This window comes from Hemitrygon akajei, chromosome 17 (genome assembly GCF_048418815.1).
Source record: "Hemitrygon akajei chromosome 17, sHemAka1.3, whole genome shotgun sequence".
NCBI lineage: Eukaryota > Metazoa > Chordata > Chondrichthyes > Myliobatiformes > Dasyatidae > Hemitrygon > Hemitrygon akajei.
This window is the reverse complement of record NC_133140.1, coordinates 21,163,327-21,188,685: the sequence shown is the minus strand read 5'-3', so window position 1 is coordinate 21,188,685 and position 25,359 is coordinate 21,163,327. Positions and strand designations below refer to the sequence as shown.

General features: G+C 41.4%; 1 protein-coding gene across 3 annotated transcripts in view; it reads right to left on the bottom strand.

Moving 5' to 3' along the window:
* hsf4 (heat shock transcription factor 4) overlaps positions 1–25,359 on the bottom strand; it is a 90,992-nt gene that overhangs the window by 49,282 nt on the left and 16,351 nt on the right. For 2 of the 3 annotated variants that reach the window (XM_073070587.1, XM_073070589.1), the window contains exons 2-3: positions 18,530–18,638; positions 614–741 (exon numbers count right to left, since the gene is read on the bottom strand). In XM_073070587.1, coding sequence (XP_072926688.1) covers positions 614–741; positions 18,530–18,638 — 237 coding nt within the window. The remainder of the gene's footprint in view (positions 1–613; positions 742–18,529; positions 18,639–25,359) is intronic. The other variant, XM_073070588.1, reaches the window with a different exon arrangement.

Sequence of the window (25,359 nt, the reverse complement as noted above, 5' to 3'; positions counted from 1 at the left end):
AGCAGTACCTGTGACTTCCATTTGCTTTGCCTGCTAAACTCACGGTTCAAGGGTAAGGTAATCTACAGATGCTAGATTATCAAGAATCTTCGCTTATGGACTGACATTGGATTCAAAATGCTCAAAATATTTCCTCTCTTCGCCTTCATCTCAAACCCAGGCTCAGGTTTCACCTGTTATTTATAAAGTCTCTTCATGAATACCCGTCTTGTTACAGTGCAAGTGGATATTCCCTGACGCGGGAAGCCATTGAGTAAACAGCAGCTCATAGAACAATTCATTCTCAATAATTATCCCTGTAATCTATTCGCCACATTCACAATAACTCTCCCCTGCATACCAGGGGCCATTTACTGCATCCAATAAAACTACAGACTCAAGCGCTTTTAGGTAAACTGGAGCCCATAGGGGAGACGCGTGTGGTCACAGAGAGAATGGGAAATCTCCACACAGGCTGCAGCCGTGCTCAGGAGTGAGTGCGGGTCATTGGAGACGCGAGGCAACAGCACAACTAGCGGTGTTGCTCGATGCCGCCCTTTTATGGAGCTGACGAGAATCTGGCTTGGAGTGAAGGGCGTTGGTGTTTCGTTACAGAACAAGCTGAAGTCCTCACCTTTCTCCTGATGTGTTCCAACAAGTGCTCCTGGCCATGGAGGAAGTACACGTGCTGGAATTCCGTGTCGTCCCGTTCCGGTTTCACCAATCCACTCTGTTCAATATTCACCACCTTCCGGAAGCCGTCTGAATCAACATATCAGAGAGAAATACAGCTTCTGTGAGCAAGCAGTAGTTTCTAATAAAAGCAGAAAGTGCAGCGAATGCTCAGCAGGCCAGGCAGCATCTTGGGAGGTGGGGGAGGGGTGTGGGGAGAGACAGCAGAGAGGAGAGAGAGGAGGAGGGAAAGAGAGAGGAGAGGGGAAAGAGAGAGAGAGAAAGAATGTTTCAGATCAATAACAGTCCAGAACTGCAAAACATTAGAGATAAAGCAAGTTTCAGCTACAGAGAAAGCGAGAAGAGGGAGAGAGGAAAGGTCTGATGGTGGAAAGCTGAAGTAAGGTTGAAAATCTTCACCAGCCCAGCAGCAAACTTCTGAAATAAGAAGAGAAAATTTGTACATTTCCCAGTTCTGTTACAAAGTCAATAACCTGAAATGATAACTCTGCCTCTCTCTCTCCACAGAAGCTGCCTGCTCTTTCCAACATTCACTGCCAGCCGCTTTCCTCCAGGTTCTGCGGGCTTGTAAACATGTTAATCCAGTGAACTGCAACGTTCCCAGAACTTTTTGCCGACTAACAGTTAGGAAACACTCGGCTTCAATGTAAGCCTGTCTGAATCTCAAACCACAACGCTGTGTGGAGACCCTCCATAGTTAACCTGTTAATTGTCAACTGTGGTGCTAAGCAGTTAGCTTCTTGGTAATGAATCCATCAACTATTTGTCATTCAATATTATAAACTAATGCCAACTGCTATTTACGTTTATTTAGCGTTTGCATCTATCATATCCCAGGGACCAGCGGATGGTAACCGGGTATATAGAGTGATGAGTGGACACTTGCCCATGGTGTATATCATAGCTGGTCTGAAGCACAGCTGGCAGCTGCCTGAAGTAAGATACAGTCGGAAGGGCACACCAACAATGCCAGAGTCATGGAATCACGGGGAGATACAGCACAGAAACAGACCCTTCGGCCCATTAGATCATGTCAGCTATTACTCACCCATTTAACACCAATACTACATTAATTTTATTTATTTTCTTTCAGTCTCCCCACATTCCAACACTCACTTACACACACACACACACACACACACACACACACACACCCCTTTGGAATGGGAGATGAACCTGGGGCACCCAGGGGAATCCTACACAGTCAAAGGGAAAAACGTAGAAACCCCACACAGGGATTGAACTGCTGTCTCTGGCACTGTGAACCAGTAGCTCTATTAGCTGTACCACTGTGTTATCCACAGAAACAATCACCCTTCCTCATCTGTCCTGTAAAGCTCCAAACACTTGTTTCTTCAACTCCGGCACATTGAATTTCCCCACCACTTTCAACTCTAGCCCTCAAATCTTCCAACTCCTTCCTTAAACCTTGCTTCTCCCTTATCTAAGATGGAGCCTAAAACATTCTTCTTTGACAATGTCACTGGTCTTCTATCCTAATATCTCAGTCTATTTCACCTAACAATATTTCATTAAAGCATTACAAAATGCAATTTAATGCTGTAATATAGTAAATGAAACACAACATTTGTTAACACATGAACCAATACAAAAAGGGATTTTTTTTTTGGTATTAAATCATTCCAGCTGCTCCTGTCTGAACAGTGCTAATGGCCATCTAAAAGTGCATAGTCATAACATGGAATAGAAGACAGAGCGTGGAGCTGGCTGCTCACCATTTCCAATTCCACCAACAACTGAGGAATGTGCATTAGGCCCTAACATCATGGATAAAATGGGCAACAGTGCCCATGGGGCACTTGAGTCGTGAGAAGGACCAGTGAATGGTTGGTGCCCATCCACCCGCCGTGGTGCCTCCAAATTAAATTGGAGGTTAGCAAGTTGAGATTTCTCAGAACTTTGACAGTGACTTTAGATTTTAGATTTAGAAAAACAACAGGACACCAGGCCCTTCCAGCCCAATGAGCCTGTACTGTCCCATTACACCCATGAGAGCAATAAACCTACTAAGGTCTACGTGTTTGGAATGGGAAGAAACTGGAGGAAACCATAGAGTCACAAGGTCACAAACTGCTTATAGACAGCAGCGGCAATTGAACACTCACTGCTATATTATTGTGCCACCCCAAACTTGATGCCAAAGCTGCTTGATGAAGTGTGGAAAGGATTGCAACAGTGCCCGAGGACGAGGTACAACAGGTGGATGAAGTAATGAGGATGGACCAACTGCTCCAATAAGACTTGAAACTGGCAGAAAGTAAATTGAAAGCTTGATTGTAGAAATACACAGAGTTGGAGTGGCAGTTTAAAGATGATAAATATAGTCAATATTTTCTGATGTGGAAACATAATCACTAATTTCCAGCTTTGCTTTCAGTGCCATACTCATTGGGTGGAATATTCCAGCTTTGGTAATGGTAAACCCAAGGGAAGGGTTATACTTGAACTGTTTAGTACAGTACAATTTTTCCAGCTATCTGTTAAATGTTTTTCAACAGTATAATTCATTTTTACATTTTATACCCTCCACCTGTTATACCCCCTCCTCGTGGGCTATTGCAGTCCTCCCTCCCTCTCCAGTGAGCAGCTCTGCACTTGTTTTAAAGTACTTTACCTCAAATAAAATTTAAGCAGAGATTGGCAGCAAGTCAGCATCAAAGCTCTAACAAATATCAGGTTGCTAAACCCTGATTTAATTTGATCCTGCCCAGAACTGTTCTCAGCTGCAGGCACCAGACAAAGTGCTGAATAGGTCGGGTCTGGTACAACTGAGAGCTGTGATCCGGCCCTCGCAGAGTTATTAATGATTGATAGATTTCTCCAATGCAGCTGCCTATGTAACAGAAGAACACATCTCCTGCACATCAGTGCGTCTGTTGCTAATGGATACTGAGCTCTACTACACACAGCTGTCTCTGCAATGGGTAGGCATCTGCCTTTAGGGGAAGGCTCAGCTTGTAGGCCTGGAGAGAACCACAAAGAGAAGGAAGAGGGCACAAGGACCTAACACACGTATGGAACTGTAAAGATGAGAAGCACTGAAGAACCAGGAGTTAAGGTTGATCAGCAAGGAAGTTCTGATGCACGAGCCAGATTTGGTGCAGGGGCACGAAGAGGCACCAGGGCATGGAACGTGGGACACCAGCCTTCAGCACTTTGGACTAATCAACTCCACAGATGACAGTGGTGAGACTGAGAGAATAGTGGAGCCTGATAATAATATGGAAGTGAAACCTGACAGCGAGAACAACTAACTTAAAATCTAATATTTGTGTGTTAATTCTCAGAAACACTGATATTATAATGTAACTAGCATGCGTACAAAATGACTGAAAATACATGAATCTCACCATTTTTAAACATTCAACATTAAACCATGACAGGGTGTAATCAAGATTTCAGAGTGATACTGCCATAAACAACATTTCATTCCTGTTTATGTCGGAGGTAGAGTAGGGCTGATTAAGAATCAAAAAATGTATGGTTTTGTAGAGAAGAAGGGACAGAAATTCCAAATGAGAGAGATGACACTGATTGCTACCCAGGAACAGAATGCTACAAATATCACTCTATAAAAGGACACAGTGTTAATATTGGACAGGATATGGAGACAGAGTTGGAGCAAGTGAATCGGAGAGGAGCCAATGTGGAGCCTGTCCACTTAATCCAGGAGCAAGGCTAGGTCAACCTAAGGGCCGAGCTGATTTGAAAAGGTCGAGTACTGCCTTGGGCTGGGTGGCAGGATACGGGTCCAGAGCCTATCCAGAGCCTACCTGGGGCCCAGGTCCTAGAGCAGGGCACGATCCGGTGTTTGGACGATTTAAATGCCGGCTCAGACAGACTGAAAAGATAGCGATTGGGACCGGAGGTGAGGGTCGAGCCAATTCTGCTCGCTCTTCCGCGAGATTCACTCCTCTCTCTGTGGTGCCAAAGCTGTGAGACTACTCCAGCTGCTATACACTTGGTACCCGCGAGCTTCACAGCGATTTGCCCTGCTGTGTGATGAACTGAGACCGAGGCTATGGGCCTACCCTGGCTGCTGTGGGCTCCGGGTCTACGGACTCAATTTGGTTTGAAATGCTGTTGCTTGATTGTTTGGAAGATTTGTGGGGGGGTTTTTCCTCTTTCTCTGTGCATTGGGTGTTGGTCTTTTTTTTAAATTGGGTTCTTTCTGGTTTCTTGCTTTGTGGCTGCCTGTAAGCAGGGAAATCTCAAGGTTGATGAGAAAGTGTGTTAGGCGTGGCACCCCTCATAGAAAGATCACCAACCGGATGGGATAAATCTTTTACCTAAGAGAAGGATGAATATTGCAGAGACTGTAGCTGCAGCTGCTTTCACCAGATAAGAGAGCACTACCAAAGGATTGAAAACAATATACAGTAAATTGGGACAAGGAATTAATCTCGCAATCACAGACAAGCCGATCCAAGGTCAGAGGTTGGGAAACTTCTGGAGGTAACAATCTTGGCAAAACTGATTGGCTTTCAGAAAAATGAGTTCAATTAATGAACATTAGCTTGAACTTGAAGAATAATGTTTATGTATAACTAATATTTTTTTACATATTTCAGAAAGGCAGCAGACGAGACAAATAATTACAGGCCAGCTAGCCTTACAGCAGTGGTAGATGAAATACTGGTGAAAATTCAGTGCAGCATTTATGTTAATTCAGAAAGACATGGATTGCTTAGAGAGAGTCAATCTGGATTTCTTGTTTCAGTAATTTGAGTTTTTAGAAGAGGTAGCCAAGGAGACTAATAAAGGCAGGGAAGTCAATGTTGTCTACATAGACTGGTAAGGTATGTAATAAGACCCCATGTTGTGTGCTGATCTCAAATTCCAAATTCATGATTGTTTGTCATTCTTCAGTACATAAGTGCAAAGGAGAAATAAATGATTGTTATTCTAAATTCAATGCAGGATAAAAAAACACATTAAATATAAAATCGATCCTATAAAACAAATGTACAAGTAACTGTATAGTGCGGCTGTATACATACACATTATACAGATTAGCTTATATACAAAGACTGACTGTACATAGAGTGATGCTAGGTGCAGGAGTATCTGACAGGAAATAACACATGAAACCTACTTGGATCCAAAATTGGCTTGGTGATTAGAGACCATGGGTAGTGGTGGAAGGATGTTTTTCTAACTGGACATCTGTGACTGATGGTCTACCCGAGGGATCGTTGCTAGGACCTTTGCTATGTGTGATACATATTAACGAATTGATTGAGCATTTAGGAAGAATGATCAGCAAGTTTGTAGATGACACAAAAATTGGTGATGTTGTGGATAGTGAGGAAGTTGCTTAAGGTGACAGCAGGATCTACAGCAGCTGAAAAGTGGTAGAGGGTAGCTTGGTAGATGGGGATAAGCTGGTTGTGGGGATGCACGGTTATTTGCTCAGACCTGGGCACATCTTCCTGTATATATTTTGTATTCCAAAGTACATTTATTATCAAAGTGTGTATACTTTATGTAACCTTGAGATTCATCTCCCTGTAGGCAGCAACAAAATAAAGAAACTCAATAGCAGCCATAAGAATACAAGACATCGAACACCCTATATGCAGAGAAAAAACACAAATCGTGCAAAAATAAAAGCAAGCAAATAACATTCACGAAAGTGAGTCAGCAATCACTGCAGCAGATTCAAAAGCCTGATAGTTACAGGCCACAGCCTCAGTTCAGTGTAGAGATGGGTAAACCTTACAGAGCAGCAAGCTGAACTGGCCCAGCCCTGACACCCTGACCTTTTCAATTTGGCCCAGCACTTAAATCATCCAAACTTCGGGTCTTTCCAGCATCTGCAGATTTTTTCTTGTTTGGTTCTTTTCTTGCTCTTAGACCAGGACCTAGGCCCTGCAGCTTTCATATGCTCTCGGGCTCGATCCCCACCACCTCAATTTGGCCCATACCCAGCCTTTCCAATTTGGCTCAGCGCTTAAATCAATCAAACCTCAGGTCTTTCTTCACTCTCAGGCCCAGGCTCCGCCTTAACTGTGCCTCACCTCAGTTCTCCCTCCAAATCCGCTCCAGCAATGGCCAAACATTTGCTCATTCCCTACTGCCTTTGAGATTTCAGTACACACTGCAGAAATGGAAGGCTGTACAGGCGATTCAAAAGCTCAACTCTGACAGAGAAGTTACAGGCTATTGTTTGCAGTGATCATTTACCAGAAAAGGTGTGATTAATAAAGTATTTAGTTGTTTTCTTTGTTTTATTAGCCACTAGCGTCACTGAGATTCACCAGCGCCATCTTAAACCAGAAACCAATGTTCTTTTGTTTATGTTCCATTTCCTTGCTCTGTATCTGTTTCCATTCACTTATTGTCCAGATAACCTTGCTTACAGCTTGCCGCCATGGTCATCCCAGTTTTACCCTATTGGAGACACATCCTCCCCTTCCCTAGCCTCCCTACAAGCTTATTTTACCTGCTTCTACGTCAGAGCATCAACTTGAAGTGTTAACTTAATTCTCTTTCCACAGACACAGGCTGACTTGCTGAGCATTCCCAGCATTTTATGCATTTATTTTGGATTTACAGCTTCTGCAGTTTTTTGACTTTTAGATTACACAGCAAGTTGTGATCAGAAAAAGCCGTGCAAGCGGTAACTTTCAAAAGAGAAATGGACAAGTACTGAGTGAGAGAAAAAATACAGGGTTACAGAGGCAGAGCCTGTGAACAGGAACTTAGGTGGATTGACAAAGGAGCAGTGAATTGAGTTAAACAACAACACACACAAAATGCTGGTGGAACACAGCAGGCCAGGCAGCATCTATAGGGAGAAGCGCAGTCGACGTTTCGGGCCGAGACCCTTCATCAGGACTAACCGAAAGGAAAGATAGTAAGAGATTTGAAAGTAGTGGGGGGAGGGAGAAATGCAAAATGATAGGAGAAGACTGGAGGGGGTGGGATGAAGCTAAGAGCTGGAAAGGTGATTGGCGAAAGTGATACAGAGCTGGAGAAGGGAAAGGATCATGGGACGGGAGGCCTCGGGAGAAAGGGGGGGGGGGAAGCACCAGAGGGAGATGGAGAACAGGCAAACAATTAAATATGTCAGGGATGGGGTAAGAAGGGGAGGAGGGGCATTAACGGAAGTTAGAGAAGTAACCCCATCCCTGACATATTTAGTTGTTTGCCTGTTCTCCATCTCCCTTCCCCCCCTTCCTTTCTTTCTCCTGAGGCCTCCCGTCCCATGATCCTTTCCCTTCTCCAGCTCTGTATCACTTTTGCCAATCACCTTTCCAGCTCTTAGCTTCATCCCACCCCTTCCGGTCTTCTCCTATCATTTCGCATTTCCCCCTCCCCCCACTACTTTCAAATCTCTTACTATCTTTCCTTTCGGTTAGTCCTGACGAAGGGTCTCAGCCCGAAACGTCGACAGCGCTTCTCCCTATAGATGCTGCCTGGCCTGCTGTGTTCTACCAGCATTTTGTGTGTGTTGTTTGAATTTCCAGCATCTGCAGATTTCCTCGTGTTTGCTCAGTGAATTGAGTTGCCTTCTCCTGCTTTGTCACTTTCTGCTTTGAGCTCAAGTTGAGACACACATTCAGTACGAAATGTAACCATGCACGCACAGCAAAACTCTGCAGCAGAATGGTGTCATTGTGGTAAATATGTAACTGCAACAAATGATATAACATTAAAACAAAATGGGAGAAGGAAGGAGGGATAATTATATCTGAGGAAGAATGGACAACAATATGGAGATATCAATGGAAGTGTACAGAAATGGAGGGAGTTTGGATGGAAAAACTTAATAAGATATTTTATTACACCCTCTCAGAAATCCCATTATGTTAGTAACCTCCCTGTTTGCTGGAGAAATTGTGGAAATCAAAATGCAAATCATTATCATATTTTTTGGGACTGCCCTGTTATCAAAAACTATTGGAGGGGGATACACAATGCCTTACAAGACATCTTTAAGTGTGAAATACCCTTGGAGAGTAAGACTATATATTTTGGATATACACCTCAAGAATGGTTGAAAAGAGATAAATATTTAATGAATATACTGTTGGTGGCTGGTAAAAAGACTCTTACTACGAAATGGTTATCACAGGAGAGCCCAACTTTAAATGCATGGATGGAAATTACAATGGACATTTACAAAATGGAGAAGATAACAGCACCTGTTAATCATAAACTGGAACAATTTGATTCATACTGGGAAAAATGGTTTAACTACATAATGTCTCATAGGCCTGATTTTATTCTCACAAATCAATGAATCTATTGTAAAAAAAAAGATCACTCCCTACTTGTACATAGTTTTTTTCCTTTTGCTTGATTTTTCTCTCCACTCTTTTCTATAAGTGTATACCTCAGATAAATACTTTGTGGAGATTTGTGATATATATGATTATATGATACATATGTACAATGTCTGAAATACATCTTATGGAAATGTTTGTTTGATGATGAACTTCAATAAAAAAAATAAATTACAAAAAAAACTGTACGCAAATTAACTTGTGCATAGATGGTATCAGAATAAAGATGAATGAAATATGGATATGTGACAATTATAATGCTGTTACTTTTCGACCCAACATCATTATTCCCATAAATTGTTTATTCTTTTAAAATACAATTTTGAATACATTTCTTATTTATTTTACTACTTTTGAAAACAAATGAATAAAAGCTTCATGCTCAAACTTTTTTCCAGTGCAACATTGCCTTCATCACAGTAACTGTGCATTTACCATGGCAAACGTGCCAAAGACAAGTTCAGTGAATGATTAAGCCAGCACAGTATACCTGAGCGGTTATCAGGTTTTCTTGGTCTGGTCTCCAGGTAGGTAATGAGCAGACATCATTAGGCACATAATATTATTCCACAATTACGATCCAGTCACATCGTGTGCTGCTGAAACTACTTACTCTCTGGAATAGACACAACCAGTTCCTGATTGCTTGATGGCAATATTGAAAATGATTTTCAACTTGCCACACTGTACTAACTTTATGGGTTATTGGCCCAATAAAGCAGTTAGATTACCTAATAAGATGCTTAGAGCAAATAACGAAAAGCATTTGGGAGCACGCAATACTAATGACCTATTCTGGAGAAATTAACATATTAGCAGCTAGGAATCACTCATTTTCATAATTCTCAAGATTTTCTAATATCCATAATTTCTGTCAAAGGGGCACTAACTTGACAAGTTACCTTAGATTCCCACTCACAGATGCGTATGATCTATTGACCATCGCTAGCATTTTCTGTTTTGATTTATTGCAAGGTTCCCAGCTCATGCTAATATTTCAGAACCACCTCAAAAGGGGTTTTAATGCTCCATCCATAATGTATGCACTCACAACTCTGGCAGTTAAGTAAAACTTCTCCAGCCATTTCACACATCAAACAAAATTTAACAAACCATATGAGATATGGGACAAATGACCAAAATCATAATCACAGAGGTAGGTTTTAGGTAGTGGCTTAGAGAGGTGGAGGAATTTAGTAAGGGAATTCTAGAGTTCAGTACCTACAGAGAAGAACATAATAAGTACATTCAATAATGACAACATGTTAAGTATACCGCTTTAGATACTGCTGGGGGGGGAGGGTGGTGGGAAGACACAGTGACCACGTTGGCACTGTGGCTCAGAAAGGAAGTGGAGTGAAGAGAAGTGCAGTAATGATAAGTGGAGCAGACAGGAGATTCTGTGGACATGAAAGATTCGCCTGGACGAGGACATGTCCAGGGTGATGGGGGCCTTTAATGATGGATGCCCCCTTTTCGAGGCATCGCTCCTTGAAGATGTCCTAGATGCTGAGTAGATTCATTCCCATGATGGAGTTTACTAAGTTCACAACTTTCTGCTGATTATTTCAATCCTGTGCAGTGCCCACGCTGCAACCCGCCCCCCCCCCCCATCCCAGATGGTGATGCAGCCAGTTATAATGCTCTCCACAGTACTACTACTACTTCTTCATGTGCCTTGCACGTTACATGCTTGGGCGATCATGGTTTTCCACATCGAACAATCCCACACGGCATCAATGATATCTCGCATACTTAGATCTGTTAGTTCTTTCAGTGTCCATATATTTTCTTCTTTGCCTTCCTCTTCAGCATTTCCCAGGCATATGGCCTTGTAATGTAAGGCATTCTATTTCTCCCTTTCTGATGACATGGCCCAGGAATTTAAGTTTCCTCTCATTTAATGTTCTCATTAAAGATATTTTTGTATGGGCACGTTGGAGTACTGTCTCTATCTCTATATGATATTTTCAGCATTCTTCTAAGAAACCACATTTCTGTTGCTTCTAAGTTTCTTTGGAGTTCTGGTGTTATAGTCCACGTTTCGGAAGCATACAGCAAGATTGACCAGATGTAGCATTTTAGTAGCCTAAGCCTTGTTGTCATAGAAATGTGTCTGTTGGTAAAAATGGGTTTCATTTGGTTTTGGCGAAGGCAATTCTTTTTATTTCTACTTTACTTCTAGCATCTTGTGATATAAAGCTACCAAGGTAATTAAAGCTGGTCTTTTGTTCAATCTCTTGGTTACCAATGTACAATTGGCAGCTGCGATTATCTTGCTGTTTTGATATTACAATACATTTGGTTTTTTTTTACAGTTGATGGTTAGACCAAAATCTGCACTTGTTTGTACTACTTTGTCTAGGAGGATTTGTAGGTCTTCTGCAGCACTTGCTATTAGGGTGGTATCATCTGCATATCTAATATTGTTGATGTTGACACCTCCAATTTTTATCCCATCTAGGTCTTCTATTTCTCTGAGAATCATTTCACTATAGATATTAAATAATTCCAGAGAGGCAATGCATCCCTGTCTAACTCCTCTTTGAATTTTAGTCCAACTGCTTATATTATCATCAATTTTACCGCCTCCATTTGGTTCCAATATAAATTTTGAAGCAGTTGTTGGTTCCTTCTGTCAATGTTTAGTTTAGCTAGAATTTGAAATAATTTTTCATGTTGCACTTTGTCGAATGCTTTAGTGAAAGCAATAAAACATAAAAAGACATCATTTTGATATTCAATTGCTCTTCCTGAAAGCATTCATAGTATGAAAATTGCGTTCCTAGTTCCTCTATCCTCAGTAAACCCATATTGCAGTTTAGAAGTTTCTGGCCTTATTTTTAATTTGACTCAGAACAATTCTCAACAAAATCTTTATTATGTAACTCATAAGACTGATTGTTCTATAATTTTCACAGTCAACAGTTCTAGGAATTTTTGGCAGAATTATAAATACTGATTTCAAGAGATCATCAGGCAATACACCAGACTCATATATGCCATTAAACAGTTCAAAAAGAATATCTATGCCCAGATCTTCTAGGGCTTGTATCATTTCCACTGAAATTTCATCAGGTCCAGTGGCTTTACCATGTTACATGCTTTTCGTTGCTTTAGTTATTTTTTCTTTGGTAATAGGTGGGCCAGAATTAGGGTGCTTAATATCTGGGGGTTCCCCTCTATTATCTTCAAACAGCTGCTCTATATACTGAATCCACCTTTTACATACTTTATCTGGATCTGTTAGTATGGATCCATCTGCTGATCTTATGCATCCTGTAAAGGAGGTTTTCTTAATTCCAGTAATTTCCTTAATTTTCTTGTGCATTTCTTTGCTGTTGTTAATATGGCCTTCTACTTCATTCATTTTTGATTCAGCCATTCTTCCTTTGCAATATTGCACAATTGTCTGGTCTGTCTGTCTAGCTCTCTGTATTGTTCTTCATAATTCTTCACCAACCTTCTTTGTTCCATCAGATCTACAATTTCTTGGGTTATCCATCCCTTGTTGGTTGGATTTCTTGTGCTGGGATTATCTCCTCTGCTGATTGCTGTATAGCATATTTAAATCTGTCCCAAATAGGTGTTATGTTTTCATAGAGGTGCTCTTTTACAGCTGTTTTGAATTCTTGCTTAAGTAGGCTATCTTTTTTAAGTTCTCCCAACATATACTTCTTTCTCTTTTTTCCACGTTTCAGTTTCTTTAATCTTGTTTTGATGGTAGCTATTACTGGATGGTGATCTGAACCACAGTCCACCCCTGGGTAGGCTTTAGAATATGTGATATTATTTCTAAAGCATTCATTGATAGTAATGAAATCTATTTGATTCCTTGTTCTATCTCTAGGGCTAATCCAAGTACACAATCTACGTGGCACAGTAAACCTTTCTCCACTTTCATTCTTCTCCCCTAATCCAAAAGGTCCTATGATGTTATCAACCCTTTCCTGTCCAATTCTGGAGTTAAAATCTCCCGTGACCAGTTTTATATCCTGAGATTTACATTGCTCATAAGCACTGTTGAGATCTTCATAAAACTTAATGATATCCTCTTCATCCACATCATTTGTTGGTGCATAGGCTTGGATTACGCTAATGTTAGAAGGGTTACCCCTTAATTTAACTAAAAGCAGCCGGTCGGATATCATCCAGCATCGCATAAGACATTTTGATACTTGTTTGTTTAAAATAATTCCAAATCCATACATATGCTGTTGACCTCCAGAATACATTATCGGAGGACTATTCTTAGTGAATTTGCCACTGTTGGTCCATCTAATTTCTGACAGGCCTAAGATATCAACTTCCAACCTTTTCATTTCATTTAATGTGTTGTCCAACTTTCCCTTCTGGTGAAGTGTACGGATGTTCCATGTTGCTACCCTTAGCCTTTCCCCATTGCTTACAGTATCTGGATGACGGTCTGATGTCACCTGCAGCACATGATTACCCCTCCCGAGTGAGGTGTTGTTCTGTTGATTAGAATCAACTCCATTCACGCTGTTGTCTGGTTTCATCCTTTTGTTTCTCTCCATGATTGACTAGGCAGAAATTTCAACAGTGGTTTGCCGTTGCCTTCTGTTGCCACAGTGCTCATCCAATGAGAGCATTTGACCTCTACTGGTGTTCCTAACTGGACATTGCCCAGCCTTTGCTGTTGTTGTACAAAGACAATCCTCCACCAAAGCTTGGAATCCATCTCCCTGCTGCCGGAGACTTCAGTGATTTTAGGTGACACCACCACCGGTCTGGTTATTTTTCTGGCGCCAAACACTCGTCATAGACAGAGCTCCTTCAGCGGGACAGGTGCACCCGGACCCAAGTCCTACATGAAGGCGGAGTTGTCTTGGGTGATAGAAGCTGTATAATTGATACTTCTGTATAAATTTGCAAGTGACATACCTAACCTCAGAATCCTACTGAAAACATCAAAAAAAACCTCAAAATCCTACTTTCAAGTCACTGTTGTGACTTTTGTGTTACGTTGGGCCCAGGATAGATCCTCAGAAATGCTAACCCCGGGGAACCTGAAACTGCTCCCTCTTTCCACTACTGATTCCGCAGCCGTTGGTATTGGAACTGCTTCTTTTCATGTTATATGTCAATGATTTGGAGGACTGAATTGATGGCTTTGTGGCCAAGTTGCAGATGATATGAAGACTGGCAGAGGGCAGGTACAGATGAGAAAGCAGGACGTTTGAAGGAGGACTGAAATAGATTGGGAGAATGGGCAAAGAAGTGGCAGATGGAATACCATGTAGGGAAGTGCATGGTCATGCACTTTGGTGGAGGAAATAAAAGTGTAGACTATTTTCTAAATGGGGAGAAAATTTTAAAAAATCAGAGGTGCAAAATGGACTTTGGAGCTCCCTAAAGGTTACTTTGGAGGTTGAGTCGGTGGTAAGGAAGGAAAATGCAATGTTAGTATTCATTTCAAGAGGACTAGAATATAAGAGCAAGGATATAATGCTGAGGTTTTGTAAGGCATTGATCAGACTGCACTTGGAGTATTGTGAGCAGTTTTGGGCCCCTTATTTAAGAAAAGATATCCTGGCATCGGAGAGGGACCCCGTGGAAGTTCATGAGAAGGATTCCGGGAATGAACGGGTTAATGCATGAGGCACACTAGATGGCTCCGAACCTGTACTCACTGGAGTGTGGAAGAATGAGGGGGACTATCATTAAAGCTTTTGAACATTGAATGGCCTAGATAGAATGGACATGGAGAAGATGTCTCTTATACTGGATGAGTTTCTGACCAGAGGGCACAACTTCAGAAAAGAAAGATGTCCATTTAGAAAATAGATGATAAGGAATTTTTATTAGCCAGAAGATAGTGAATATGTGAAACTGATTGTCACAGATAGCTGTAGGCGCCAAGTCACTGAGTGTATTTAAAGCAGAGGTTGATAAGTTCTAGATTGGTTAGGAGTTCCAATGGTTATGGGGAGAAGGCAAAAGAATGGGGTTGAAAGGCATAATAAGGCAGCCATGATGGAATAGCAAAACAGACTCGATGGGCTCAATGGCCATCTTATGGTCTCATGCAGAATTAACAATTGCAGAAAACTCCCTTTAACCAGGGCCCTAGGGAATTTGGTGATGCTGGTCTGACAGATTTTCTAGACCATCTGATATTATGGAAGTTTAAAGGAAGTGTGGGGAATAGGACCCAGGTGAGCTTAAAGGGAAACTGAACCCAGTGGATTTGAAGTGAGTGCAGAAGCAAGAGCCTTAGTGTGTCAAAAGGAACATGGGAACCATGGTTCGGTTGGAATTGGCACTCATGATACAGATGCCAATCCATTGGAATTTCCAAACAACAGGATGACTGATTCCAAGAGTTTTACCATAAAGTGACTGAGGACAGAACTGATGATTTCTGCCAACATCCACCTGGAGGTAACGCCAGCACCAAATAGGATACACTGAATTATCTGTATGTTATTAATAACAAACCATTTCCTTTACACCTGGAAACAGAAGAATGGAAAGACAGGACATGAGAAGGTGTGATCAATAAATGATATGGTTTATGCTTACAGCAAATCCAAATCAGGAAACATATTTGTGATGCTGTATCCAATCCTCTTTTCCATTTTTCCATTCAGAATCTCGTATCACAGAACTTATGTTTTTAACTCGTAGAAAGAAACGGTCTTAGATTTAGCCACCAAAATTCGTCAGTTGGAAGAATGGGTCCTTCCAATCTTTTGGCCTATAGGGTTGATTGAGCAGGTGAAGCAGAACCAGAAACACAGCTGAAGGACTTCCAGCTCAACTCCTGTATCAGGTGCAAACTTTCTCCTCTCTCTAACCCAACAGTTGATTGACTTGATAGGATATGAACATTTTGAAATTTCTCAAAAGATAATTTATGTCCATAATGCAATTCAGAAGTTATCTTTCGGAAAGCAAAATTAATTTACTATGAAGCCGCTTCAGTTCCTGCAAGACGTTTCAGTACGTTAGGGATTGGCTTGAAGTAGATAAAAGATTCATGTAATGTCTTCCAGTTTCTGAGCAGAGGGGTAGCAAGGATCCCATCCTACACACGTGAGTTTAGAACATTAATCCCAATGATAATCAATGACCAATAACTTGAAGTACAAAGATTAGGAAACAGAAATTATAGGAATGTGAGTGAGGTCAAGGCAAATAGTCAACTATTCCATGATAATACTATACCATTTTCAGTTCTCTACTCATCGATCCCCTTCTGACTCAATGAGTTTATTTGCTTTTGTTTTTCTCAAAGACATTACTTCATAAACTTAGACCATAAGACTGGACATAGGATCAGAATCAGAATTAAGCTATACAGCCCACTGAGTCTGCTCTGCCAGTCTATCATGGCTGATTTATTTTCCCTCACAAGCCTATTCTTTTGCTTTTTCCCCATAGCCCCCAAAGCCCTAACTAATCAAGAACCTATCAACCACCCAAATATACCTAATGACTTTGCCTCCATTGTGGCAATGAATTCCACAGATCACCACTCTCTGGCTAAAGAAATTCCTTCTCATCTCTATTCGAAAGAAACGTCCTTCTCTTTTGAGACTGTCCCCTCCGGTTCTACACTCTCACTATTGGAAATATCCTCTCCACATCCATTCCATTAATGCTTTTCAATATTCAGTAGATTTTAATGCGATCCCCCTCATTCTTCTAAACTCCAGTGAGTGCAATCCCAGAAGCATCAAATGCTCCTCAACAATTAACCCTTTCATTCCTGGGATCATTCTCGTAAATCTCTGAACCTTCTCCACTACCAGCATATCTTTTCTTACATATGGGGCCCAAAACTGCTCACAACACTCTAAATAAGGCCTGAATTTGCTCCTCATTTAGGAAATAGTCTACACCTTTATACCTTCAACCAAAGTGCATGATCACACATTTCCCTACACTGAATTTCATCATCTAGACCATTAAAATATAATGTGAAAAGTAACAGACCATAGACCAACATCTGTGGAATACCACTAGCCCCCAGCAGCCAAACGGTAAAGGCCCCCTTTATTCCCACTCTTTGCCTTATGCCAGTCAGCTAATCTTCTGTATCATACCTGTAATACCACGGGCTCTTATCTTGTTTAGCAACCTCGTGTGGCACCTTGTCAAAGGCCTTCTGAAAATCCAAGTAAACAACATCCACTGACTCTCTTTTGTCTAGCAAACACGAGGAAATCTAAAGATGCTGGAAATTCAAACAACACACACAAAATGCTGGTGGAACACAGCAGGCCAGGCAACATCTATAGGGAGAAGCGCTGTCGACGTTTAGGGCCGAGACCCTTCGTTAGGACTAACTGAAAGGAAAGATACCACAAAAGCCTAATCAGAAGATTGCATTTCACCATTCCCACTTCAGATTCTGCTAGCTCACTCTTCAGTTCTAATTCTCACCCCTCCTGCTCCATTTTGGGATAGCTACAATTGAATAGGTCTGTGTGTTAGCAACTCCCAACACAGTAGCAGCAGTTCCTCTGGAACCTAAATCAGGTTTTAGTTGCCATTCTTATTTTCAAAATTCATTTTTCTAGTCAACTGTTTATAAACAATCATTGAAAGAGGCAAAGATTCAGACAATTTAAAACAAATATCAATGAGCACAAACATCAAATGGCTAAAGCATGTTCTATTTATTGGGTTTAGCATCCGTGATGGTTGGCTAACAAACTCTTTTCTATGTTCTCTGAATCTACAGAGGGACACACAGAGCTTCCATTTCTCATTTTTCTTTATTCATTCACAGAATGTGGTTCACTGACTGTGTCAATATGTACACCTCTAATTTCTCCTGAAGTGAGGAAGTAATCAAGAACCTCATTGGTAGGCCAGGCCAACAGGTTTTCTTTCCTGAAGGACATTAATGAACCAATTGACTTTTTAATGATGGATCAATTGTTTCAGTTTTTTTATTAATTCCAGATTTATTTAATGAGATTAATTTACATTCCCCAGCTGCTATGGTGGGACTTGAACTCATGTCCCTTGGCCAGTGGTCCAGAACATAGGCTGCTATTCCAGGAACCAAACCACTACACTATTAACTGGCAATGTTGAGGATAGTGAAAAGTTGATGTTCTATATTATCTGGCATTCCTTTGCTGTACAACAGTGCAATCATTAATTTAGAAGGGACATTAAGTTGGAATTGCAAAGGAATAATGATGCATTTAATGAGTGGGGAAAAATGGAAGATGGAATTGAATGCCAGGGTGTAAAAAGTCATCCACTTTGGGTGTAAGAATTACTCATGTGATTGCTTACTAAATATTGGGCCTCTTAGCAAAGAGATTTTGGAACAGCAAACTAGCATCAATCTAAAAAACATGAAAAGGGGTAATTAAGTTAACAATTAAAAGGTTGATTAATTAGAAAAATTATAAGGAGCATTAACCTTTATTTCAAGGAGAGATGGAATACAAGAAGGTAGGTGGTAACGCATAATGACATTAGACTCAGATACACAGTATTTGCAGTGCACCTCAACCTGTCCAAAACAACCATCTAGGACAACTGGTGGTATCACTTACACATGTTTAGCTGCCTCACGAAGCTGGCCATGTTGTTGTGTTTGAAGTATTTAGGCAGCACTTCCTTAGCAAACCTGCCCTGATCAAAGACATGGAAACTCGTCCCATTCTAGAAACAACATTTAAAAAGAGAAAACACACTTGTCACTTAACCGAAAGTCTAATTTACAGGGTCAAGAGAAATGATAAACAAAGCCAAGTAAAAATCTATCAACTGTTACCCTCTCAAATGATGCATGATAATTAACCAGCCTCTAACTAATTTACAGGCACATTTTAATGCTCTACTATGGCAGTGAGTTGAAGAGTGAAGCACTGAGGATGATCATTAGAATTTTATCATGCTCCCTGCCCAGTTTTCTAACAATCTATCAGCATGTGCCCAACCTGCCTTGCTTTCGGAAGAGAGTCCATTTGCAGTACAGGTTGATGTTATTGCCCATGTATCATTAAAACACTTGGTAAAATCCTACCAGAACATCCCGACACTTGTGGAAAGGAATTCAAAAGGACACTTCCTTTTGCTGGCTGAATTGTCGAGCACCTCCAGCTTTGACCGAGCAGGTCTGTCATAATGTAATTTGTGGCAAACAGACCTTGTGACCTAATGGCACATAGTCCATTTCCCAGGCATTCCACTTCAGCAGAAGAATCCTTCCAAGGTTCCACGCTATAATACTTGTGTCCTTGTTGATGCATTCGTAAGTATATTGTCAGTATTGCCAATACACAAGGTCAGTAAATAGAACATATTACATAAAATATGGTGCCGGAGGATTGGCATATTGCTCATGTGGTTCCATTGTTTAAAAGGGGTTCTAAGAGTAAACCTAGCAATTATCGGCCTGTAAATTTGACATCAGTGGTGGGTAAATTAATGGAAAGTATTCTTAGAGATGATATATATAATTATCTGGATAGACAGGATCTGATTAGGAACAGTCAACATGGATTTGTGCATGGAAAGTCATGTTTGACAAATCTTATTGAATTTTTTGAAGAGGTTCCTAGGAAAGTTGACGAGGGTAAAGCAGTGAAGGTTGTCTATATGGATTTCAGTAAGGCCTTTGACAAGGTTCCACACATAAAGTTAGTTAGGAAGGTTCAATCGTTAGGTATTAATATGGAAGTAGTAAAATGGATTCAACAGTGGCTGGATGGGAGATGCCAGAGAGTAATGGTGGATAACCGTTTGTCAGGTTGGAGGCCGGTGACTAGTGGTCTGCCTCACGGATCACTACTGGGTCCAATGTTGTTTGTCATATACATTAATGATCTGGATGATGGGGTGGCAAATTGGATTAGTAAGTATGCAGATGATACTAAAATAGGTGGTGTTGTGAAAAATGAAGTAGGTTTTCAAAGCTTGCAGAGAGATTTAGGCCAGTTAGAAGAGTGGGCTGGGCGATGGCAGATGGAGTTTAATGCTGGTAAGTGTGAGGTGCTACATTTTGGTAGGAATAATCCAAATAGGACATACATGGTAAATGGTAGGGCATTGAGGAATGCAGTAGAACAGAGTGATCTAGGAATAATAGTGCATAGTTTCCTGAAGGTGGAATCTCATGTGGATAGGGTGGTGAAGAAAGCTTTTGGTATGCTGGCCTTTAAATCAGAGCATTGAGTATAGGAGTTGGATGTAATGTTAAAATTATACAAAGCATTGGTGAGGCCAAATTTGGAGTATTGTGTACAGTTCTGGTCACCGAATTATAGGAAAAATGTCAACCAAATAGAGAGAGTACAGAGGAGATTTACTAGAGTGTTACCTGGGTTTCAGCACCTAAATTACAGAGAAAGGTTGAACAAGTTAGGTCTTTACTCTTTGGAGCATAGAACGTTGAGGGGGGACTTGATAGAGGTATTTAAAATTATGAGGGGGATCGATAGAGTTGACGTGGATAGGCTTTTTCCATTGAGAGTAGGGTAGATTCAAACAAGAGGACATGAGTTGAGAGTTAGGGGTCAAAGGTTTAAGGTTAACACGAGGGGGAACTTCTTTACTCAGAGAGTGGTAGCTGTTTGGAATGAGCTTCCAGTAGAAGTGGTAGAGGCAGGTTCGATTTTGTCATTTAAAAAAAAATTGGATAGGTATATGGACAGGAAAGGAATGGAGGGTTATGGGCTGAGTGCGGGCCAGTGGAACTAGGTGAGAGCAAGCGTTTGGCAAGGACTAGAAGGGCCGAGATGGCCTGTTTCCGTGCTGTAATTGTTATATGGTTATAAAAGAAATAATGTGTAAATAATATCCAAATTAAAAAGCAGCCTTTCCCAAAAGGCACCTCCATTGAGTATGATTCTTTCTCCATTTCTAATTCAACAAAACTGGTTATTTACGGGCTGGCATAAAGAAAGCTTATTGAGTTGCCTGTAAAAATAAGTGGTTTATGGATGTCCAGCTAGGAAGGAAAACTGGCAACAGTTTCCTGCTCTAGGTTGTGTTTGACTCAACTCACATTTCATGGCTGACTATGAATTCATTTGGAACAACTACTGAAAGGGAAAAGTGCAGTATGCAAATCTCAAGAACACATTTATTAATGTGGGACTTAGGTGGAGAGAACCATCTGAAGGTGCTTTCCAGAGGCGAAAGGAAACAGATGCAAAGCAAGGAAGAGCAAGATTAGGGGACATGGGTGAAAGATTGCTGGTGATAAGTTTTTAAAGCTAGGAAAGTTCAGACAGGAAGTTCGAGGGAATAAACCGAAAGCTGTCAACTTGGGAAAAGCAGTACACATGGAGTGGGGTAAGGGGGTGTGAAGGAGGCTAGAGAGCTGAGAAAGAATGATTTGATGAGGTTGATTCAATGGGTCGATAGCTATTCTCTGCACACAGAGAAATTCTGTTTGTTCAGCAGGGTAGGAGTTGCGGACTGAAGGGTTGTCGGTTGATCAGCGGGAAAAGGGATAATCCCTACTTAACTAGAGTACTTGTCGAATCAGGAGAGTAACTTACTATGAAACTGCAGAGAGATGTGGTTCAGGATTAGAACCTTTAACGCAGTAGGTGAGGAAAGGTCAGTGGATTATAGAAAGGATGAGAAGGTACCTGTTCATTTCAGTAATGATCATGAAAAACTGATGAATGACAGATGAATAGATATGCGTCAAGCTCAACGCTGCACAACTGCAGTGCTGTGTTTGCTTTACAGATGCCTTGAGGGAGATGCAAGTCTGAAGGTGGCTCTCGGACTGTGAAGGGGGATCTATAGTTGAAGAGACTGATACATCAAATGGGCTACACTATTTCAGATTTACTCCAATTTCAAATGAAATCATGGAGCAACCGAGCTTACATTCTGATCAAGTGAACTGATGGGACTTGCAGTTTTATGCTGGATTTAGAGGAGATTACTAGTGTCCTCTGATCATGTTGAGCAGCCGTGACACTTTAATTTGTTCTCTCTGGAAATCTTCTTTTAGATACTTGACCGTAAGTCATTCGTTCGTCTGGATACTCAAGAGTTGAACCAACATCGTTCCACCTGCTTGTTGATAAGGACACGGACTGACTTCTACATCTCATTTACGTGGGACAGGAACTTCCTTGGGTAGTTGACAAACTCCAGATGACCTTGGACTTTATCGACATCAGATGGACTTGGATCTCCATTACTGCCTCACCTCATCTGGTTTCAGGCTCCTCTGGCAAATGTGACCCAAGCAAGCAGCTTCTTTATTGCAAACTTCAAATTTTTGCTGAACCAGTTTTGAGTTTCCTCATCTTCTTAACAGGAATCTCAACTTCCAATCTTGGTTTAAGATTACTTCTCCCATTGTTTCTCCTTCACCAAAAACTAACATTCACATGCTGTCCACTATACCCAATACTGACCTTCAAATGTACAGCCAGTTCCTCTGGTGCTGTGATTGTTGTGAGTGGCATTGTTGCCCAACAGCGTCCATCAAATGATGCATTGAAACCTGTGAAATAAGCTCTCCTCATCATGCTCTATAACCATTCTTCAAATCCTGCTCGATGAAAGCTTTTGATGTCCAGATCTAACAAAACTGTAGTGTAGAGAATCACGCAATGCTACTGCAGTGTCAGTGACCCAGGTTCAATTCCACCGTTGTCTGTAAGGAACTTGAATGTTCTCCCTGTGACTGCCTGGGTTTCCTCCCACATTTGAAATATGTACGATTTAGTAGGTTAATTTGTTACGTGTTTAGTTGGGTGGCACAGACTCATTGGGCCAGGAGGGCCTGCTATCAAGCTGCAAACCTAAATAAATTTACAAAAACATCCTCTGAGGTGGTTGGCATGGACTGCCTGGAAGGGCCTGCATCTGATCTGCGACTCAAAACTAAATTCAGGAGGAGGTCCTGAAAACAGAATACAGCGAGTTAGGAAGGAAGCTGAGAAGCAGGACCACAAGGGTAGTAATCTCGGGATTACTGCCTGTGCCACATGGCAGTGAGCATAGGAATAGAGTGAGGTGGAGGATAAGAGTCTTGACTGAGGGTTTGGAGCAGGGGGGCAGGGATTCAGATTTCTGGATCATTGGGACCTCCTTTGGGGCAGGCGTAACCTGGACAATAAGGATGGGTTGCACTTGAATCTGAGGGGGACCAATATCCTGGCAGGGAGGTTTGCTAAGGATATTGGGGAGAGTTTAAACTAGAATTGCTGGGGGGGGTGGGGGGGAACCGAACTGATGAGATGGAGGAAGGGGCTCACAAATAGATAAAGCTTGTAGAGAGCATGAGAGGGAGGATAGGCAGGTGATAGAGAAGGGATACGCTCAATGGTTTGAGATGTGTCTATTTTAATGCAAGAAGCATCATGAACAAAGTGGATGAGCAGTACTTGCAGATTCTGCAAAGGTGTAATAATAACAGGGCTGTTGTGGTGGGAGATTTTAATTTCCTCAATATTGATTGGCATCTCCCTAGAGTGAGGGCTTTAGATGGGGTGGAGTTTGTTAGGTGTGTTCAGGAAGGTTTCTTGACACAATATGTAGATAAGCCTACAAGAAGAGAGGCTGTGCTTGATCTGGTATTGGGAAACGAACCTGGTCAGGTGTCAGGTCTCTCAGTGGGAGAGCATTTTGGAGATAGTGATCACAATTCTATCTCCTTTACCATAGCATTGGAGAGGGATAGATACAAACAAGTTAGGAAATCATTTAATTGGAGTAAGGGGAAATATGAAGCTATCAGGCAAGAACTTGGAAGCATAAATTGGGAACAGATGTACTCAGGGAAATTTACGGAAGAAATGAGGCAAATGTTCAGGGGATATTTTTGTGGGGTTCTGCATAGGTACATTCCAGTGAGACAAGGAAAGGATGGTAGGGTACAGGAACCATGGTGTACAAAGACTGTTGAAGATCTAGTCAAGAAGAAAAGAAAAGCTTACGAAAGGTTCAGAAAATTAGGTAATGATAGAGATCTAGAAAATTATAAGGCTAGCAGGAAGCAAGTTAAGAATGAAGTTAAGAGAGCCAGAAGGGGAGCCTTGGTGAGCAGGATTTAGGAAAACCCCAAGGCATTCTACAAGTATGTGAAGAGCAGGAAGATGAAACGTGAGATAATAGGACTCATCAAGTGTGACGGTGGAAAAGTGTGTATGGAACCGGAGGAAGAAGAGGAGGTACTTAATGAGTACTTTGCTTCAGTATTCACTATGGTAAAGGATCTTGGCAACTTAGAACGGACTGAAAAGCTTGACCATAGAGACATTAAGAAAAAGGATGCGCTGGAGCTTTTGGAAAGCATCGAGTTGGATAAGTCACTGGGACTGGATGAGATATACTCCAGGTTACTGTGGGAGGCGAGGGAGGAGCCTCTGGCAATGAACTCTGCATCATCAATGAGGACGGGAGAGGTTACGATGGATTGGAGAGTTACAGATGTTGTTCCCTTATTCAAGAAAAGGAGTAGAGATAGCCCTGGAAATTATAGACCAGTGAGTCTTACCTCAGTGGTTGGTAAGTTGATGGAGAAGATCCTGAGCGGCAGGATTTATGAACATTTGGAGAGGTATAGTATGATTAGGAATAGTCAGTATAGCTTTGTCAAAGGCAGGTCATGCTTTAAGAGCCTGATAGAATTTTGTGAGGATGTGACTGAACACATTGATGAAGGTAGAGCCGTAGATATAGTGTATATGGATTTCAGTGAGGCATTTGATAAGGTACCCCATGCAAGGCTTATTGAGAAAGTAAGGAGGCATGGGATCCAAGGGAACCTTGCTTTGTGGATCTAGAATTGGCTTGCCCACAGAAGGCAAAGATTGGTTGTAGACAGGTCATATTCTGCATGGAGGTCAGTGACCAGTGGTGTGCCTCAGGGATCTGTTCTGGGACCCCTACTCCTCGTGATTTTTATAAATGACCTGTATGAAGAAGTGGAGGGATGGGTTAGTAAATTTGCTGATAATATGAAGGTTGGTGGAGTTGTGAATAGTGTGGAGGGGTGTCAAAGGTTACTGTGGGATATTGATAGGATGCAAAATTAGGTTGAGAAGTGGCGGATGGAGTTCAACCCAGACAAGTGTGATGTGGTTCATTTTGGTAGGTCAAATATGATGACAGAATATAGTGTTAATGGTAAGACTCTTGGCAGTGTGGAGGATCAGAGGGATCTTGGGGTCCGAGTCCATAGGCAACTCAATTTCTAAAGTACATGTTCAGCACAGCATTGTGGGCCGAAGGGCCTGTATTGCGCTGTAGGTATTCTATGTTTCGATGTTTCTAAATAAAAGATGCTGGAATTAAATCAATAAGTTAGATAGCATTACGGGGAGAGAAATAGGTCAATAACCCTTCATCTAAAACTTCAATGTTTTCTCTTTCCCTTGATGCTACTGACCTGTGGAGTATTTCC